The sequence below is a fragment of the Cydia amplana genome, chromosome 23 (genome assembly GCF_948474715.1).
Source record: "Cydia amplana chromosome 23, ilCydAmpl1.1, whole genome shotgun sequence".
Lineage (NCBI taxonomy): Eukaryota > Metazoa > Arthropoda > Insecta > Lepidoptera > Tortricidae > Cydia > Cydia amplana.
The window spans coordinates 6,927,389-6,948,929 of NC_086091.1; the positions used below are offsets into that span (position 1 = coordinate 6,927,389).

General features: G+C 41.5%; 1 protein-coding gene across 1 annotated transcript in view; it reads right to left on the reverse strand.

The window, feature by feature from the left end:
• The window catches only part of LOC134658649 (uncharacterized), a 48,609-nt gene that overhangs the window by 19,769 nt on the left and 7,299 nt on the right, over positions 1-21,541 (reverse strand). Inside the window, exons 4-27 of the mRNA XM_063514301.1 lie at positions 18,707-18,820; positions 18,051-18,178; positions 17,199-17,347; positions 16,316-16,490; positions 14,890-15,054; positions 13,724-13,921; positions 12,429-12,536; positions 11,561-11,674; positions 11,210-11,268; positions 10,422-10,554; positions 9,523-9,660; positions 8,918-9,047; positions 8,365-8,510; positions 7,477-7,613; positions 6,816-6,952; positions 6,135-6,264; positions 5,765-5,882; positions 5,102-5,218; positions 4,361-4,492; positions 3,501-3,579; positions 2,915-3,045; positions 1,584-1,741; positions 1,303-1,360; positions 683-807 (exon numbers count right to left, since the gene is read on the reverse strand). Of these exons, the coding sequence (XP_063370371.1) occupies positions 683-807; positions 1,303-1,360; positions 1,584-1,741; positions 2,915-3,045; positions 3,501-3,579; positions 4,361-4,492; positions 5,102-5,218; positions 5,765-5,882; positions 6,135-6,264; positions 6,816-6,952; positions 7,477-7,613; positions 8,365-8,510; positions 8,918-9,047; positions 9,523-9,660; positions 10,422-10,554; positions 11,210-11,268; positions 11,561-11,674; positions 12,429-12,536; positions 13,724-13,921; positions 14,890-15,054; positions 16,316-16,490; positions 17,199-17,347; positions 18,051-18,178; positions 18,707-18,820 (3,079 nt within the window). The remainder of the gene's footprint in view (positions 1-682; positions 808-1,302; positions 1,361-1,583; positions 1,742-2,914; positions 3,046-3,500; positions 3,580-4,360; positions 4,493-5,101; positions 5,219-5,764; positions 5,883-6,134; positions 6,265-6,815; positions 6,953-7,476; positions 7,614-8,364; positions 8,511-8,917; positions 9,048-9,522; positions 9,661-10,421; positions 10,555-11,209; positions 11,269-11,560; positions 11,675-12,428; positions 12,537-13,723; positions 13,922-14,889; positions 15,055-16,315; positions 16,491-17,198; positions 17,348-18,050; positions 18,179-18,706; positions 18,821-21,541) is intronic.

Sequence of the window (21,541 nt, forward strand, 5' to 3'; positions counted from 1 at the left end):
TGTAACAGACTATCGCACCGCACCGCGACCTTGGAGCGTCGCACCCATAAGTGAGAGCGAGAAAGAGATATCTGTTTCTCGCTCTCACTTATGGGTGCGACGCTCCAAGGTCGCGGTGCGGTGCGATAGTCTGTTATAGGCTTTATAATAATAAGTGCTGATCATCTGTTTGGCTGTTTAAGGGACCTATGCCTTCATTTGATATGGCCATTTGAAGTTTTAAAAAGTTTGGAACTCGTTAAATAATGGAATTTGTATGCGACATTGCAGTCCCGAAATCGAGACTGCAATGTTTTTAACTTTTTAATTTTTTGAATGACCATAAACTACGCACTTCGCGACCTATTTTTTAACCGGCAACGTCGACTTTGCCGTCCATTTTTGAGAAAAAGACATTGAGAGACATTGAATAATTCTACGGTTTAGACACACGTGTATCGCGTACACGGCCGGCAGTACGCGATACACAGCCGTCGCGCGTGAACGCTGCTCGCACTGATAGTGTTTGAGAAAGGAGACCTAGGCTCCCCGAAACATGTCGCGCGAGTGACTGAAAACAAGTGAGTCTAAACCGTAAAATTATTCAATGTTAGTATGTCTCACAACAGTTTAAATTCGAACATTAAGAGACACGGGAAAATTAAAGCTCTTACAGCCTACTAGTCTTCTGCTATATACTTACACGTCGCCATAGGCCGATAGGTCGAGTATAAGTGCCACGTAGTACAACGCTGGAAACTGCAGCACCATGTAGGTGTAGCACGGGAAGATGAACGTGCCGGCGACTGCGCAGAACGAGCGTCCAACCTGTTGGTTAGGAACAACAACATTATAATTTATATGACAATTACGAAAGAAAAAGTAGCTAAATGCAAACAAGTTTTGTTAGTACGGCATAGTTATCTCCTGTCAGTCATGTCCCATCCTGAGTTCCTTTTGAAAGTACAAAATTAAATTAAATTTCGATCTACGAGTATATTGGAATCAAAAATAACTGCAATACTGCAAAAATTACTTTGTACGGCTACCATCAGTTTGGCACTGACATAAACGCCGTCGAGAACGTAGTTTACTTTCTATACATCTCGCTCGTACTCGCATATTAGTGCAAACGAGATGTATAGAAAGTAAATTACGTTCTCGATAGCGTAAATGTCAGTTTTGACACTGTCAGTGACTCATGGTACGGGCTCCGGATACAAACTGGGATTCTTAGTTCAGAAAGAGAAGAGTCGTAGAATGTATCGGGCCCCATATATTCTTCGACTCTTCTCTTTCCGCACAGACTCTAGAAAGTTTTACCTCGTAGCGAGTGAGCAGAGTGCTGTCCGGCCGGAACGTGAAACGAGGGAATACGTTTCTGAAACGGTCGATTATATAAAATTAAAAGTATTTCTGTGTTCATTATAGGTCCACGTAGAAATGACTAAAAGTTTTACTTTGTCGAAAATAATCTGGAACACTAAGCTAATTATGCGGTTTAATATGATAACGACAGTTTACAGACACGTAGTCTGAATCTATATTAGACAGATACGTGTGAATCTACTAAGCGAAGCCACGAAAAGTCTACTAAAACTCACCTTAAAATGGAAAAGAATCCAAACTTTTTGAACGGCTGGAGAAAGGCAGAGTCCTTCTCGTGTTTCCTGCACAACACGAAGCGCTGCCTGTTGGGCACGGGGAGCGGTGGCTGGTAGGCGACGAACGGCTCGCGAGGAATTTGCAGCCGGTTGTATTCCTAAATACAAACATTACAATTATTCGAATTTAAACTGTTGTGAGACATACTAACATTGAATAATTTTACGGTTTAGACTCACTTGTTTTAAGTCACTCGCGCGACATGTGCGCGGATGTGTCATGACGCGCAGCGTGCGACGCGGCGTGCCGCAGTACGCGATACACGGCCGTCGTGAACGCTGCTCGCACTGTTAGTGCTTGGGAAAGGAGACCTAGGCTCTCCGAAACATGTCGCGCGAGTGACTTAAAACAAGTGAGTCTAAACCGTAAAATTATTCAAAATTACAATTTTTCTATATTAACCTTTTAACCGCCATAGAATACGTCATCGAGCGTGCTCGTGTCGCCGGGGGGTACGAAGATACACGAAGTTTTGTCTTATTTATCAGACAGCGGCGAAATGAGCCCGGTTTTGTATGTCTTATATATCAGTCTACGGCGGTTAAAAGATTAAAGGAACAATTGAAAAATTCACTGTTTCGGGTAAGTATTGAACTAGCGAACTTTCGGACTCAATCTTAACCAACTGAGCTACTGAAACTTACCAGATAAGCATGCGAATCGTTCCATTCCTTCCATTTTGATTACACGCCTTAGGGAGACGCACAGCTACATTTATTTACGATAAGAATGTTCTATCCGGAGTCCCAAGTTACATTGAGAATTCACTAGGAACATGGTGCTAACCCATACTAAACATTTTTTTATTAAGCAGATATATACATCTGCGAGTACTAAATTGTTTTATATTAAAGGATAAAGATTACAGTTACTAATAATGAGCCGAATTTTTTATATAGAGTCGGTTAATTATTTCCTATTATTCATACAACAAAATAGGTACATACTGACAAATTCCTGAAAGTTTGACGATTTGAGATTAAGACGTACAGCGTCTCTAGAAAGTTCAATAAATTCCTTCACTACAGGGTAAGCTATTTTATGCAATTCAAGTCTTTCGGTATAACTGTCCTTTAAATGGAAGCGCAAAATATCATCTATAGCTAGCCTGGATGGATAATATTAAAAGCTGGGCTCACATTAATGACGCTGCCAACCTGATCAGAATGGCAAAGGATAGGAATAAGTTCCGAGAGATGGTCACCGACATCCGATGAGGACATGACACAACAAGAAGAAGAAAAATATCAAAAATAAGAAGCTTGCTCACTTGTTGTTCTTTAGCAAAGTTGATGGCGTCTTTTATCTGTGGCACCTCTAGCGCCTGCAGCAGATACTTCCTGGAGATGGTGAATACTAGCACGTGGGTTGTCGTCCGTACGGTATAGAAAGCTGGGAAACCTGGAATTTACATACTGGCCTCGTAAATATATTAAAACATAACACCAATGATATACTTACATACAGTAGTATTTACAACGAGGTAAATCGAAAAAAAACCGGCCAAGTGCGAGTCGGACTCGCGCACGGAGGGTTCCGCACCATCAACAAAAAATAGAGCAAAACAAGCAAAAAAACGGTCACCCATCCAAGTACTGACCCCGCCCGACGTTGCTTAACTTCGGTCAAAAATCACGTTTGTTGTATGGGAGCCCCACTTAAATCTTTATTGTATTCTGTTTTTAGTATTTGTTGTTATAGCGGCAACAGAAATACGTCATCTGTGAAAATTTCAACTGTCTAGCTATCACGGTTCGTGAGATACAGCCTGGTGACAGACGGACGGACGGACAGCGGAGTCTTAGTAATAGGGTCCCGTTTTTACCCTTTGGGTACGGAACCCTAAAAACACTTACGAAATAAACATTCGAGAACTCCGAAATGACTTTTGGCGATCAACGTGCCAACCACTTCTTTTGTATCGGGGTTTAAAACCTGGAAGACAAGCAAACAACATTAGGTAAGTAGCTTAATATACAGGTAGAACAATAAAATTTGTGATATACAGCAGAATGAGTAACGTACCATCACGCTCCGCAATTGTTTCGCCATTTAGGGTCCTAGCTAAATTGGTTGTTCAATACTTACGCTATAGAATTTTCCCAAAATATATAGTTATTTGTACAACAAGAGATCAAAGTTTGATATTTCTTCGAGTGCTTATTTTGAGTCCCCTGCAAGCGAAAGATTCTATAATAGATTCACGAGCGTAGCGAGTGAATCTAATTTAGAATCTTGAGCGTAGTAAGGGACTCAAAAGCGCACGAGATGTAAATAACTTTGATCTCGTGTAGTTCACAAAACTTTTCACCTCAGCAGTGAGAACATATTAGAGAACCCGAAAAATGTATTCCTTCTTCATCACTTACCTATTCACTCATGTTTTCTTAAGATATACCAACAATTAAGTTTTCACCTCAGCAGCTCGAACAAGGGTACTTTGCTACTTAAAAACAGTGAGCAAAATCGCATTTTGCTCATTTCGTCTCACTCAGTGAGCAAAATGCGATTTTGCTCACTGTTTTTAAGTAGCAAAGTACCCTTGTTCGAGCTGCTGAGGTGAAAAAAATATATCTATAGGATAACCTTACGAAAATCCCGAAAAGTGAACGGTTTTAGTTTTAAGACTAATGATAATATGACAAACAATACATTAAAACTTTATAAATAAAGGGACGCCCCTAAATGGAATAACAATCCCATGTGGTGACTGTACCTCGCAGAAGCCTTTCTTGATGATGAACATCTCAGTGCTGATGTCTCCAGTGTTCAGCAGGATCTCGTTCGGCGCGCAGTAGAATATGCGCGCGTTGGACGACACATTCTTTAACTCTTCGTTATTTAGTAGCTGGGGAGTCGACAAAGGCTAAATAATAAGTCTAGCATTCTAGAAGCCAACCATTAAGCCAGACGCTGTTGGATATAGCTTCTAAATCTCTAAATACTACTTAACTTATTTTCTGTTTTTGCAAATATTGCCTGATTTTACAATATTATCACGCCTGCATGCATACTCAATGCACGGATTTCGGTCATCTTGTAAATTTTTTATATAACCGTGTAGAAATCAATTCTTTGAATAATTTTAATCTTTTACAGGCAGGAACCGGCTTCCGGACAATTTAAGTCATTTAAATCTGAAATTCGATTAACTGAAATAAAATCGAAATTCCAGCAACTCAAATATGACATATGCCACTTGAAAGGTTATACGTTTGAAATCGTAAGGTAATCGATATAATAATAATAATAAAATGCTTTATTGCACACTACTTACAAAAGATATGGTAGTAAAATGTAGGTAACAACAGGCGGACTTATCGCTAAATAGCGATCTCTTCCAGACAACCTTCAGAAGCTATATATAACCTTCAAGTTATATATTTGTATTTCTATTCAAAAGTGTGTTAAGGTTACTCCATTGAGGCTAGCCTGGAGAGCTGGTGATTGTACAGACCTTCATGAAGGGTATGCAGAGGATGAACTTGCTCCGCTGGCGGGCCAGGATGTCTTGGTGCACGTGGGGAGGCAGGTCGTAGAACACAGAGCTCTGCTTCGATGTCATCGAGTACGCCTGTGCGAGAAATAACAAATATAATGGATGCTGTTTAGATAGCAAAAATATGTCAACCTTCATTTTGCAATAAGGTGTCGTCGAATTTTTTGGGTTGCGTATGTAAATTGCGTCATGAAAAAGTGCCTTGTGGACCATTTACTCCATAAATGTTTGAGTTGAGCCGCAAGATCTGGAGATTCTGGAGAAGTTCCGCCTGATACAGGCGTAGCTACTAATCCTTTATGGTGTTCCAGCAGAGCTGCAGGCGTTCGATAAAACTTCTACACCTGCAACACCTGGAGAGTAAGCTGTGTTAAATACAAGTGTAGTATGTGTGTGTGTGTGTGTGTGTGTGTGTGTTAAGTGTATGTAACGTGCCTTCCTGGTGTTCCAGCAGAGCTGCAGGCGTTCGATAAAACTTCAACACCTGCAACACCTGGAGAGTAAGCTGTGTTTAATACAAGTGTATCTAGAGTGTGTGTGTGTCTCTCTGTGTGTGTGTGTGTGTGTGTGTGTGTGTGCGTGTGTGTGTGTGTGTGTGTGTGTTAAGTGTATGTAACGTGCCTTCCTGGTGTCCCAGCAGAGCTGCAAATGCTCGAGGAAACGCTGCCGCAGCTGCAGCGGCACCTGGTGGCGGATGAGGAAGTTGCGCGCGTCTGCGATGCACGAGTCGAAGCTCTCTCTGAAAAACGATACATTTAAAAAATAAAAAAATATATACATAGAATTTTTTTCTCTGTGGATGCCTGAAGAAGACTTAGAGGTTTAATCAAAGGTAAGTAACGTACTTTCTTATAAAGTAAAATAATAATAAAAATTTCACCGTTTTTACTCGAGCATTATGTTTCCTTGGTAGTTTTAATTCTAAAGGTTTGGAAATGTACTCCGTCCCTTCGTTCTTTTAATGGACACAAGCGAATAGAAAGAGAAAAACCTGAAAGCCGTGACCATGATGGTAGCGGAGTACACGGCCTCGATAGTGATACTCAGCACGATGCATATCTCGAGCAGAATCGTAGTGTACATGTTCAACGCAGAGCCTTCTTTCAACACCTCTATATGACCTGGACACATGCAAATCAATTTGATATTTCAAAGGTGTACACGTCAAGATCGCTTACCTTCTTTCAAATGCAAAAAAAAACGAAGTAGCTTATAATATATGACTGAAAACCTAATGGAGAAATCGTAGATTTTGTGTTTTGAAGCGTGCTCATTTGAAGGTTCTCTTTCATTGGTCTTGGTTATAACCAAGCTTCAGGAAAAACACAAATTCTACGATTTCTCCGAAACCATTCGTTTTCGAAGAGTCTATAGTTACTTCGTTTTTTTTTTAGCATTTGTAAGAAGGTAAGCGATCTTGACGTGTTATTTAAGTCATTTTATTTAAAAACACCTTTGAAATGTTAAATTACGGATCTATAGATCCGTACTAAACACGATATCCTCAATAAAAGGGGTTTAACTAAACATGTAACAATTGAGGTTCTATTTTTCATTGCCATATTTCAAAGCTGAACTTGTAACGCCCACTGATTTGGATATAATTTGGACGTTTGCATCCGGCAGCATAGTGTTTTAGTTAGGGCAGCATATTTCGATTCATTTGACTCACATGTGAAGGTAAGTATTGACATGGCCCAATAGAGGCTAAAGAACAGGCGGTTTAAGACGTTCTTGTCCTCGTCGTCTAGAGGAGCTTGCGTCCAGAACGGCTCGTGGGTGAAATTGTTGACTTGGCATAAGCCGTATCTGTAAGAAAACAACATGTTAAAGTTCTGAGGACTTCCGCGAACATTGAGAGTCAGAATTTTATTTCTAATTTCTTCGTTATTCGATTGTCAGAGAAGTAGATACAGTCAGCTGCAGAAGTTGCTAAGCGGGCCAGGTGTTCAAAATGATCTTTATTGTTAAGAGAATAAGAGCGTGTCAAGATAATTTTGATCACCTCGCCCGCTTAGCAACTTCTGCTGCTGCCTGTACCGTAATTCCAAGGACGTGGCTCTTACGTCTCAAGCTGGTTGCTCTGCTTCAATCAAAAGTGACATATTTAAGTGTCTTGCTTGCGGTGAGCGTGCCATAGGATTTGAGGCTCGGATACGTATTCATTTGTTTTTAATAATTCACGCACACTAAGAAGCAGATGACGTTGGTCTCCTTCTCCTTCCTTCTCCTCTCCACTCCTTCTCCAGGGTCTGGATTATGCGGATGACCTGGACAAAGCACAGACCAACCAGCTTGAAGAGGCTTGAGCCCAGCAGTGCGATATACAATACCCGTAGCAGAGGACGCATTGCTGTACTGCAGCAAGGCAATAGCATGCGAAGAATAGCAGCAGCGCGCACACCAAGAAGCGGATGACGTTGGTGTGGTCCACGCACTCCTCCTCCAGGGTCTGGATCATGCGGATGACCTGGACAAGCAAAGATCAACCAGCTTTTCGGTGTAGAAAAACTTCGCGAGAAAACCGAACAGGCCGCGTAGCCAACATGCCAATCGCTTACGCTCCGTAGCGATTGAAACGCAACTGTCACTGTCGCACTAATATGGAAGAGTGATAGAGAGACAAAGCGAGAGAGATACAAAGCGTTTCGTTGTCGTAGCGATAGCGATTGTCACCTTGGCTAGGCCACCAAGATCCCTATAAGGCCGCTTTCGTATTAATTAGAGCCTACGCGAAGGGATTTGATGTCAAGCGGACTGTAGACTCCTGATGGGACGTGGCAAAAAACCGGGAAAAGCTAGGTGATAATGATATTTTATGTAGGGTACATTTATAAAAATGTAAGTACCTTTACGTTATTTGAGGCAAAATGTATTCCGGATCCAAGGTCCATACATTTATTTCGGTCCTTCGCTATATCTTGAGTCTTTACGTCCGTCCATGGTTACGTATAAACGTATAACCCCTTATTCATAAAACTTAGCAACCTCTTACTAAACTCTGTTAAGCTTTGTCTCTTTTTAATAAACAGAAATGTCAGAATGACGGATAGGGACAAACGATTATCAACAGCTTGTTAGATGGAAGAAGAGACGGAACGCCTTTGCCCAGCAGTGGGACACAATAGGCTCACAATAATAATGTTAGATTCGACAGACGTTAATGATAAATATGATAATGAATAAAGCCATAAGTGTATCAATAAACTAAAAGTAGGTACCTTTGGAAACCTGAGGATCCTGTTAATGCCACGTAACTGTCCTTCCCCTATGAAAGAAAAGATGGGCGCCGTAGCCAACACGTCTACTATGAACCACGGGGACCGCACTTGCTTCGAGGCCGTCTCCATGAACGTTATAGGGACGCCTGCGTGTTAGAAAGAGGTAGGAACATTGGTTAGGGCTGATGCGATGGAAAGAGAAGTGCTGAAACTAGCACCTTCAAAAAAACCATCGGAGCCTCAGCTGCTTGGTACCATCGCCGACACTATACCTGACAGTTCGTAAATCTTATTACAAAAGGCATAAGGTCCACCGAATTGGATTGGATCGTGGATGTCATCTCATCTCAATGAACGTTAAAGGATCCGCAAAAGTTTACCAGAATCAAACAAAATTCTTGACAACCAGAACCCTTATTTAGCAGAGGAATCGTATGATGATAAGCTACTCTGGTGTTGCAGATGTCCATGGGCGACGGTGGCCTTTAAGATGGGAGTATGATCTTTACTTGAAGGTGATGGTAAGGAACTTTTTTTTTAAAGAAAACATCACCTTCCTCAACGTTGGTCCCCGTCGAGAGATAAGCGATAATGTCCAGCACGTAGATCGCCGTCACCATCATGTCGAAGAAACAGAACTCCAAGGAAAGGCTCTTCTTGAAGATGATGTGGTACGGGTATATCTGTTCAAATACAAATTAACAAGGAGGATCGTTTCATTCATTTCTCACCACACCAGCTGGTAAAGGCTCTCCTGATTGTGCAAAAATTGTAATCAAATGCAACTTTCAAGTTTTTTTCCTTATGTTGGCTGGTAGAATCGACTTTTAAGTGATGATTTTGAATGATAAATATTAACATTCGACATGTAAACCATGTCGGGTGCCTGACAAACTCATACATTGCGTTCGGCGGCCAACCCCATGAATAACCAGTGTCATTAAGCCTTTGTTTCCGATTTTATTTAAGCGTATGGCGTAAACATTTGTGCAATAGTATAACTTATCATAAGTCGACATCGAGGCTACGCAGCCAACCGAACGCGTCAGGTGTCAGATTGGTATAGAGGTCCTCCGGGCTGCCTTGGAAATGTGTCTTTCAACATCGCTCAAGAATGTGCTGGGTAGAATCTTTAAAGCTCTATTTCCGATTACTCACGAAGCAAACGGTCAAGATGAGACCAGCCATAAACCAGTTCCAAGCGGTGAGCAGCGAGGACGTGGGCTGCAGGATGCAGGGGAAGGTCTGTCGGAGACAGATCGGATCCGAGTCGTCCGTCAATGTCGCGTCTGCCCGCTGCAAGTAAATGAGTTATTTAGGAGTGTCAGCAAAATGTAGACCATCGGTCAGTTTCAGGTGGTGAGCAGCGAGGACGTGGGCTGCAGGATACAGGGGAAGGTCTGACGGAGACAGATCGGATCCGAGTCAATGTCGCGTCTACGCGCTGCAAGTAAACGAGCTATTAGGAAAGGCTGCTAAAAGTAGACCATCAGTCAGTTTCAGGTGGTGAGTCGTGAACGTGGGAGTCTGTCGGAGGCAAGACGGATCTGAGTCATCACTTCATCAGTCCGTGTCGCGTCCGCGCGCTGAAAGTAAATCTTGTTTGCAGTTTGAACCTGATCAGGGCAGAGAGACGGTCTTCTGACTGGTAGTCAAAGGATCGACAGAATTAAGAATAGCAACATGAGCACAGTTGTGCATTTTTGTTCTTACTTATAGCATTCAGCATTACGGGCTATCACATCATGTCGACAGCAATAGCATTGGCTTGAGCTAAGTGTAAAATCCACTTAATCTCTCCATCATAGTTGTCAAGTACTTTGTGGCAACAACATGATTACGACTGGAGTGAACGGCAGCTAAACGTATGTGGCATTTTTTTTTAAATTACGGGATGGTTCTATTTAGGGAAGAAACCAAAAACACCTTAGACTCTAATGGCTTCATAAACGGCTGCCAACTTAATCAGTTGATGATCGTCGTTTGTCCCTATCTGTTGTTATGCCATAGAGAGGGACAAACGACGATCATCAGCTGATTAACTTATTATTAGTTACGTTTCTCATGAGATAGCAGCCAGCGATCTCCAGCAGATAGTCGGGGCGCGCCAGCAGCAGCTCCCCGTCCTCGTCCCGCGCCTCCTTCAGCGCCATCAGGCTCTTCTTGAACTCCAGGATACTGCTTTTGTATCTGTGGCAATCAGGGCAAGCGCTGGTGGCCTAGCGGTACGAGCGTGCGACTTGCAATCCGGAGGTCGCGGGTTCGAACCCCGGCTCGTACCAATGAGTTTTTCGGAAGTTATGTACGAATTATCATTTGATATTCACCAGTCGCTTTTCGGTGAAGGAAAACATCGTGAGGAAACCGGACTAATCCCAACAAGGCCTAGTTTCTCCTCTGGGATGGCAGTCGCTTTCGTAAAAACGCGTGCCTATGCCAATTCTCGGGATTAGTTGCCAAGCGGACCCTAGGTTCTCATGAGCCGTGGCAAAATGCCGGGACTACGCGAGGAAGATGATAAACCGCGAAAATCGAAATTCGCAAATTGCGGGCATTTTTCTCTGTCGCTCTAATTACGCCTTGATTAGGGTAAAAGAGAAAGATTCCCGCAATTTGCGAATTTCGGTTTTCGCGGTAGCCCCTGGTAATTGATAAAAACCGCCAAGACCATGTTGTTGTCGGGGCATGCTCAGTGTAGGGTTCTGTAGATACCAGTGTTTGTTAAAAACCCCTATTCGTTTCAAAGACCTAGGTATCCAACGACACTCCACAGTCCACACTATAGTGTGTATAGTGTGAGTGTGTACATTTTTGGTGATATTTGGTAACGTAAGATAATATTTACTGTGTAGGTGCAGGTCTTCTTATGAAATAATAATGTCTCTTCACTTTGTTCATGTGGTCCTTAGGAAAAGAAAATAATGTATATTAATTATCAAACAACATTCCATATAATAATAATAAACCTGAGTATCTGAACTGGCGAGGAAAGAAACTGGGTTTTATTAAACAGAAGTTTTGTTCTAATGATACTCCGTCGGAAAGTTAAGAAATTTTCCTCATCGAAACATTTCGGAAGCTTTTCATATTTTTTTATGAGGATCTAAATTTACCGTTTCCAAAATGAAAGATTCCTTTTTTTTCTACAACTTTTTTGAACTTTTTCGCATCTTTCACACCTGTAGTCTTTCCTTACTCGTAATTCGTTGAGCATGAGTCTCCCCTGCCCGCTGCCCCGCAGCCGCAGCGCAGCGCGCCACAGCCCGCGCGCGCGCAGCACACGCGCCGCGCAGAATGTACCCGCGCGCACCTGCGAAATAGTTGTTGTTGTTGTTGCTGTTGTTGGTGTTGTTGTTGTTGTTGTTGTTGTTGCTGCTGTTGTTGTTGTTGTCTGTCCTAGGGCACCCCGGAGGTGCATAGGGCCTCCACAAGATCCTTCCTTACAGTACACTCAAACAAATAAATTTCAACACAAAACATTTAAAAATACTTCATCAGCAAATCCACTTTTACCAAAGCTTTCAGAGAGATAATGATCAGCTCAATTAAATATAAAAATACCCAAATGAATAATAATTTAGGTGCTTGGCTTAATTAACAATGGTACCAACTGTGAAGTAGATCCCTTTCAAACAAAAAATAATTTTCCAAATCAACCCAACGGTCTTAGAGAAATCTGAAATATTTAAAACCTCAAAGATTCATGGTTTAAATTCACAACATTCTTTATTCAAGTACGCCTAGCAATAACCACTTTCAAATCGTCATTTAAAAACATCATCAAAAAAACAATTTGTTGATGCAATTATTATTCCTCCTCCTTCAAAATGTTGAAGTCGGTAAACGCTAAATTTTCGGTTGACGCCATAGGGTATAGTGTGTATATTATACACATACTGTATAAGTTACTCTATCTCTATGGTATACTTAAGTCGCTAGTGCTGCACTCTGGCGGCTAAACATTGCAGTAATACTCCCTATTATTATTCCTCCTTCTTCAAAATGTTGAAGTCAGTTTACGCTAAATTTTCGGTTGACGCCAGTGACATAAATGGTTGACGTACCTGGACGTGTGCCCGTCCCCCGCCCGCTGCGCAGCCCCCCCACGGCGTGAGGATCGTGCCGCGTGTGAAACGCAGCATAGGAGACACGTCGTCTTCAGCTGTGAGCATCTGATAACCATGTACAGTCACCACACGGGATTTAGGCTCCTAGCTAAATTGGTTGTTCCATACTTACGCTATGGAATGTCCAATTTAGATAGAACCCTAAATGGCGTAACAATCACGGAGCGTGACTGAACCCTACATGTACAGTCAGCAGCAGAAATTGCTAAGCGGGCGAGGTGTTCAAAATTACCTTGACACGCTCTTATTCTCTTAACAATAAAGTCGCGTCAAGATCATTTTGAAAACCTTAGCAACTTCTGCTGCTGACTGTACACATTACTATGGGTCAGTTGCAACAAACCGTCTGTCACCGTTAATGTGTCCGCTAAAGTTTTATTGTTCGAGAAGTTTCACAGTTCGCTGCTGAGTGACGTTGACCACTCCGTCAAGTGTGGTTGGTTTTTAAAAATTTAAAAGTGGAAAAATTACTGTCTTGGTTGAGACTTGAACTCACGGCCTCTGGATCGATACTAGTATCGATTTAATTGAAAATCTTTATTTCGGATAATGTACCTACAAACAGCAACACTCCTAACTGTACATCGGTGGACCTTATTACAAGGCATAAGGTCCACCGATATATACAGTCAACAGTGTGGCCCCCATGGTACCATAATATTATCACATTTATCACTACATAGTATAAAACAAAATCGCTTCCCGCTGTCTGTCTGTCCCTATGTATGCTCAGATCTTTAAGACTACGCAACGGATTTTGATGCGGTTTTTTTAATAGTAATTCAAGAGGAAGGTTTATGTATAATGTGTTGACCCGTGCGAAGCTGGGGCGGGTCGCTAGTACTATATAAATAAATCTATTTTTTTTTATGTAATAGACAGTAAACGAGCAGACGAGCCGCCTGATGGGAAGCGGTCATTGTCGCCCATGGACATAAGCAACATCACAGGAGCCACTTAAGCGTTGCCGACCCTTGACAACCCTAAATACCCGCTTCTACCACCCGCCCCCCGCTTCGCACCCGCTTCCAGGGATCGGAACCGGTTTTTTGCAAAAACTTAGAAATAACCATATTTTTCGAATTATTTTATACTCGAAATGTTTTTAGGTTTCAGTTAGGACTCAGTTGTGTTTTTAGGTTACGACTTCGTATTATTAGATTGCCCAATTAGAAATGAAGTAATTAGCAAAGAACGAAAAAATACCGTTTCCGTTCCCATACAAAAAATACCGGTATCCGATCCCTGCCCGCTTCTTCGTATGTGTCGCTATTACCACCAACCTCAATGTCTCCATAGGTGATGTAGATGATGGAGTCCTTCAGGGAGCTCCGCTTGATGATGCAGTCCCCGGGAATGTAGAAGATGGTCTCCATGTGTCTGGCCAGTTCCGAGAGGAACTCGTACGACAGGTCGCGGAGAAGGCCGCTCTGTACGGATACGACCGACGGTTAGTGTTTTATTTTATTTTATTGATTCATAAAATTTACACAGCATTAAAGCGGACTAGTACATTGTGAAATTTATAATAGACAGTATTTATACAAACAAGGAACATGATACTGCCCGCGTAGCCAACATGCCAATCGTTTACGCTCCGTAGCGATCGAAACGCAACTGTCACTGTCGCACTAATATGGAAGAGTGATAGAGAGACACCTTAGCGTTTCGCTGTCGATGCGATAGCGACATAGCGATTGTCACCTCGGCTAGGCCGGCAGTCTAGAAAGGACAAACAAAACAAGGCGAGAAAGAAAAACTAATACAAGACAGAAGATTCACGCTTATCCATCGCCTCACAGTCTTGTCTCCGTGACAGCGTGATAAGACGGTGTCCGTCACTTTCTATCCCGCAGTGTTAAAAAGTGACAGTAATTTTATCACGTTGATAAAGCCATTTATAATAAGCCTGCTGAAGATAAGATAAGGTGAGATAAAGCAGTCCACGGGGTGTTGCGAGTTGCATTTGAGTCGTTTTGCGCCGAAAAATATCGCATCATCCTATGGGTTCAAAAATCTTTTTACGCGACCTGCCTCAAATCTTCACCATTCTCTTAATTCTTATTTATCGTAATTGTACCAACGAGTACCTAAAATACCAAACTTTAGCAAAAATATGTAGACTTAAAAAATCAAAGTAAGATAGGATCATAGAATAGGAAATAGGAATCTATAAAGTCGCAAAGCAACGGATCTATTATGTTCATCGTATTATCACCACACCATACCGCGACTCTTTATAATACATAAAAAATATAGGTACATAATATCTTTAGGTTCACTAAACTTACTTTTAGGTGAGGATACATTTTGTGCGATCTCAACTTCAGTGTACGCTTTTGGGTAAGACCGGGACATCGACAAATACGAGTATGTACTTAATTCAATGTTCGAATACCTTCTGTGTAGCCTCGAAGTAGACATCGGTGTACACGCTGCTTGGCAGGACAGGTGGGAAGCTTGGCAGTAGTTGAGAGTCAGAGACCGCTCGCTGCTTGTGCCAGTACATCTTGTAGAATGTCTCCACTTTGTTGCGGAGGCTTTCGGGGATGCCGGAGGTCGTCTAAAGTGAAAAAGATCGTCTAAGAAGACTAAACTTACAATTTAAACAACAACTTATTAAGCGGCCTTTATTTATTTTGGAGGGACTTAACCCCTCGTATGCTTAGACACGGATCCGTTCGTCGTGTGTGGGTCGCTTTTTTAATTATCAAAATAAACAGGCGGCATGCGAGGACATAAGTCACGTTAAAAAAAAACTGAACTAACGATTTAGTGTAAATGTAAGGCCTGAGTGGACGCTCAAGTTGGGCGTGTAGCGGGGCGGGGCGTGCGGCGTGCATGTTAAACAAATGCAAACGTACAGGAGCGGCCTTAGTGCACGCTGCACGCCCCGCCGAACGCTCCGCTTCGAGCGTCCACTCAGGCCTTACACTTACGCTTAGAGCTCGAAAGAATTAGTTTTAACGTTTGCTTATACTATATGTAGCATTTCGAATGTAAATAGCTGGTAATAATAAAAAAGAAACATCACTTCCATAATTTAAACCTTACTTGAACGTGTCAAGGTTTACTTTGACAGCGTACCTACCTACGCCGTAATACCTATAGTTGTCCTTGGCACTGTGGGCACGACTAGTAATAGTAACGACTTTAGGTTTTCTAGACGTTCAAAGGGTTAAAGGCTAAAATTGTAATGTATGTATTATTAAATTGTACAACGGGAATTAATCGCGTAATTAAGTTTTAAGATTTACCTCCGACGTTTCGAGGACGGCGCTGTCCCCATGGTCTCGGAGATGACTGGCTAAAGTTGACATCAACATCTTCTAGTCGCGTGAGTTTTTCGAACTACCCGCACTTGGTCTTGTTTATCAGCTTGAACGTTTTGCGCACTAGGGATGTTACTTACTCTGTCTACACACACCACTAACGATATTCGATCGACTGTCGATTAGTGTCGATGTTCATTTGAAACGAACAACGCCGTCTTCGAAACGTTTTTAATAAATGTAATTTAATAATGTGTAATAATCGTGAAAGTTTAAAACAGTGTTTTGTACCTAATGTATGTATACCGTGCCCTCTAGACGGTAATCCTCTAGACGGAGTTTAGAGCAATTATTTCATGAAACCGATGCTGCCAAAAATACTGGGGTGCGGGGGACGAGGTGAGCGAGTCCCGTGCCGTGATTGGTCCGTTCAAAGCCACGGACGTCACACAAAGACATGTCTCGAAAATGGAGTAAAACTACCGTATATTTGTGGCAGAGGGGGTAGCGCTACTATGCTCAGTCTGGAGGATGTCTTGTCTGTGACCGTACCAGATCCCTCATGATGATCCTGTACCGCGTGCGGAAGCTCTCCCCCGGGCGCATGCGCACGCTGATGACGGACGACATGGCGGCCACTGCCGCCCCCGTCACCATCAGGCTGCCTATCACCATCACCACCAGGTACACTATACGGTCGCCATCGTTTAGGATCAAGTCTGGAGGTCTGGAAGCAAAATATCAAAGTGACGATGACGGCTTTTTTCGAGGGAATGCATTTACGCACGGTGTGTGGGACTCGCCGCTCCTTATCCCTCTCTTGGCGAGAGGGGGAGAGAATTTAGCCCTACCCACTAAACCCACTCCGGCGTTTCACCCTCTCTGCCGTTCCTGAGGCGCACTGGGATCGATGTCATTCCACCACGGATGAAAGTGACGCCTAGAATGTGGTTTTAGAAGTCTGTAAATATACGGTGGGAACGATTCGAGGCTGTAAATATACAGATTCCTGAGGTCATAAGCATTAAAAGATGTTTAATATGATTTTTGGTTATGTTCGACAATTTTTTTTTGCCACCAAGACCAAGAAGCCAGCAAATATTTCCACCATATGGGTCAAGGGGACCCTAGCGACATATCTACCGTAAGAGCGTTACGCTTCTTAACATCGCGTTGTTAGCATCGTTCGCAGACGTTTCTGCTTGTTAAAAATTAAAATACGAGTGGCATTCAAGATTCTTAGTGTAAGGCCTGAGTGGACGCTCGAGTTGGGCGTGCAGCAGCGGGGCGGGGCGTGCGGCGTGCATGTTAAACAAATGCAAGCGTATAGGAGCGCCCTTAGTACACGCTGCTTAAATTACTTGTGAACCCGACGCCACGCTGCACGCCCCACCGAACGCTCCGCTTCGAGCGTCCACTCAGGCCTTACACTTACCCAATAGGTATGAAAATCTTGTTAACGATGTACATGGAATAGATCATTTCGAACTCCACCGGATGCTCCTCGTGGTCGTCAATCTGCGTGAGCGCAGAGCTGACAAGCTGCATCATTCGACGCTGGGCGTCTATATGGGGACGACCAAACTGCAATAGCAAAAAAAAACCGGGCAAGTGCGAGTCGGACTCGCGTTCCAAGGGTTCCGTATATTAAGTCCGACTCACGCTTGACTGCACATTTCTAATAGGTTTTCCTGTCATCTAAGTATAGGTACAGAACTATTTTGTGTATTATACCTAAATTTTAGACCCAGTATAGTTTCGGAGATAAAGGGGGGGAATGGTCGGACAGACAGACGCACGAGACGTTTTCTACCTTTTGAGGTACGGAACCCTAAAAACAACATACATACACCCGGGGGTATCTCCTTAACTGTAACCAAGTATGTAATCAATTCGATACCTACATATTTATTTCGCTCATAGTCCAAGCAACAAGAAGGTATAGAAAGAAATGCTTGTAACAGGTGAAATATTTATCCTAAATACTAAAATTAATCTTATAGGTAAATACGCTACGCCTTTGACTTGGTAAGTTCAGGAACGGAATCTCATACATGCCCCACGATGAGCAGCCAAATGCCCCCAGTGCCCAAACCGAGGGGGACTTATTATTATTATTGGGGTGTTTTGGGCCTTTGAATGCCACTTCGACCAAGTAGTGATCTATTGTGACGGCCCTTTAAAGTTCACTACTAATGCCCGTTGAATCCAGGAAGTTCCAGATTCTTTGGGCCGTAATGCTTTTTACCTCATAGGGTTGCAACACTTGCAACCTCATACGGCTTACCTTATACTTGATGCCGACGAGGTACATCCAAAAGTACGCACACAAGATCCGCAGGAGGAACGTGTAGTAGATGTACTTGAGCGTGGTCACGAGCAGGCTGCTGTTCATTGTGTATCTGTCCGTCATCCCTGGATCACACAATCTTAGCTTATGTCTTATGTTCAGACATCAATGAACACTTTATATACACAACTCAACAGTAAGGACCCTATATGTAGTGAAAAGTATGCGATTACAATTTGGTTAACGAAGTCTTAATTTAACCATTAAAGTCGACAAGTAGAAATGTGATGTATGTGATCTAAGGCTTTCCTATTTACTGACCGATGTGTGTATACTATTTTTTTGCCGTCTACTCGCCGGAAACGGCAACTTTGATTAGCGCAGCGGGCCGAAAGTTGACGCTTTCCGGCCGGAGACCAGACACGATAATCACTACCTACAACTTATAAAACAAAGTCCCCCGCCGCGTCTTTCTGTGTGTATGTTTGATCGCGATAAACTCGAAAACTACTGAACGGATTTCCATGCGATTTTCACCTATCAATAGAGTGATTCTTGAGGAAGGTTTAGGTGTAGGTATAATTTGTTTTAAGGTTTTTTGTAACCCGTGTGAAGCCGGGGCGGGTCGCTAGTGTAGTATATTTAGTACTTACAGATGAACCTTAAAGGTCGATGCACACGTATGAAGTAGCAGACGACTTTGATGTGGTTCTGGTGAGGAATGGGCAGGTAGTGGAGATACGATACCACATCCATCAGGAAACCCACTACAAATAGCAAAATACCGTGGGTTCCGTAAATATACAACTATAAGTACATATTTTTTTCACAAGCAGAAATGTCTGCGAACGATGCTAAAAATTATTATTAATAAGCTAAGAATAAATTTAAAGGTGGAAAAATTACTGCCTTAGCCAGAGGCCGCGTGAGTTCAATAACTTTTAAATTTATTATACATCGTGTTTTTTTTTTTTTTCAGTTAATTTTAAGGGTGCATTCCTGAGCTTAAATCAAGTAACTTTCTCAAAGACACCGATATTCTAATTAACTCCAATTCGGAGATAATCAATAATTTATTTTTTTGCTATAAGGCCTCTATAAGCGTGTACACTTGCCTTAGGGCCGGTTTACATATTGATTAGTGTTTAGAATGAGTTCATACATTTGCTACTAAACTTAATAGTCGGGTCAGCACAGTTCATAATGTATGAGAGCTCTACATGAATTCTCACACTAGAGATTTTTTGAGATGTGATAACCTATGTTGCAAATACTATATTTAAAAAAAAATCTCCACAAAATATGTCACATGCTTTTAATAAATCCAAACTATTATTAAAATAGAAAAAATATATCAAAACATGAATCCGACACTCGAGATTTTTTAATATGCAGTTCTCAAACATATACTCATTATGTATTTATATTTTCTCCCAGCTTGACACCAAAACCAGCTCCCAATAATTTTCTTTATTAAAAATATTTTTTTTTATAAAAATAACAACTAATGTGTACATAAAAATTACATGTTAATTAAGCTCTGTATATTTACTATATCCTACAAAAAAATCTCTCACGTAAATTAATCCATTTAATTACTATTAACCATTTTTGTTTTGAAAATGTTTCCGTTGCTTCGAGAAAATGGACAGTGGGTTTGTTTTTCACTTTCTCAAATCTCTTTCTCATGTTAGTGTAACAACAAAAAATCTCCCACGTATATGTAATATTGTATGGAATAAAACCATTATTAAATCATCCAAGCTATTTAAATTACCCTAAATGGCGGGTACTGATTCACTGTAGAGAACGTTTTATCGACTTCCATATCTCCGTCTCACTTCAATGTTCGCGGCAGACGATCGTTCCGCTTCAACAGCCGAGAGTTCGCGATCCGGTCGACCGTTAATTCTCCCATGACTATCTTACCCAGTTTCATCGGTATGCGTTGCGCGCTTACTTAACACACCTCAGGCCAAGCTCCTATAAAACGCGCAATGCATGCATACATTGCGGTATCTTCTATATGTCACATATGTCAGCTATGAGGCTATGACATGGCTATGACAGACTGTGGCAGTTAGTTCCAAACAAGTATACAGACTTGTCTATCCACCATAAAGTTTTGCGTAAAGAGAATATATCACTCCTTAGTGAAAAACCATACGGTTTGTGCGAAGTTGAGCGTTATGTCAATGCTAATAAAGATGATGGTTTGACTTACGGAAATGAATAATATAATATCATTTTATTTTATATTTCCAATTCCCGTTTCATTTACACCCAATATTAAATCTTTTTCCGTAATAAAATGCGTATATAATTACTGTCATCATCTGTATTTATTTTATTTCTTTAACCCCTTATTCATAAACGCGCTACAAACCTCAATTAGCTAATAATAGTAATAATCGTTTGTCCTTATCTGTCACTTTAACTTATGTATTTGTAAGTAAGGGATAAACATAATTGAACTAAATCAGGCCCGTAAAGTTTATGAATAAAGTGGTTAATCTTTATTGCACAAAATAAAAACCTTATAGTACAAGAGGCGGACTTAATGCCATAAGGCATTCTCTACCAGTTAACGATGGCTTGTCCTCCGGGCCATTTGATCGATGACCTCCTTTGATTATTTATTTTTAATGGACGCCAAAATCCAGACAGGAACTTCGATTTTGACATTTACCACAGTAATGCAGTCGGTAGCAATACTAGCAATGTCGCGCTTCAAAATTGCTGCAGTCGACTGCATTGCTGTAGAAAACGTGAAAAAGGTCATTCAAAGGGTAATAGGGTTATATACACCGCGGGATTTAATAACCCGAAAGATTTAAACCAACGATTTTAGAGCCTAATTAGAGTATTATAGGACATTATTATAGGACATTGTTTACACAAATTGACTAAGCCCCACAGTAAGCTCAAGAAGGCTAAGTATATAAAGTTATATAACACATAGTCCAAAAACCCTTAATTTAAGAGATATTAATAATTTAAAACAAATCACAAGTTAAAAAATCTCAATTCTAACACACCCTTATGCGTGACGTAGCCACTAGGGTTTGCTCCCGGGAAATACCGGTACCGAAAGTACCGGGAATTCCCGGGATTTAGAACCAAGCAAAGAACCGGGATTTCAAAATTTAAATCCCGGTACTCCCGGGACTTTAGGGACTAAAATTTCCGGCACAATATTTGACTGCTTTCTGTTACTTAGCATGAAATATCATGTTTTATAAAGAAAATAAATATATTTTATCAATCTAAGGCTGATGGTAATACTTTTACGGCTGACCACTACATTAAAATAAATAAAATAAAAAAAGTCAATGGGTTTGACAATGCCGACAATATAAAATTGCGCAATTTGATACTTTAAGGGCATAAATGTTTGTACGATAAATAATTTTATACGAACAATTAGTTATTTCATATTTGTATACTAACTAGATGCAAAAATAGAGACAATTTTGTAATTAATAAAA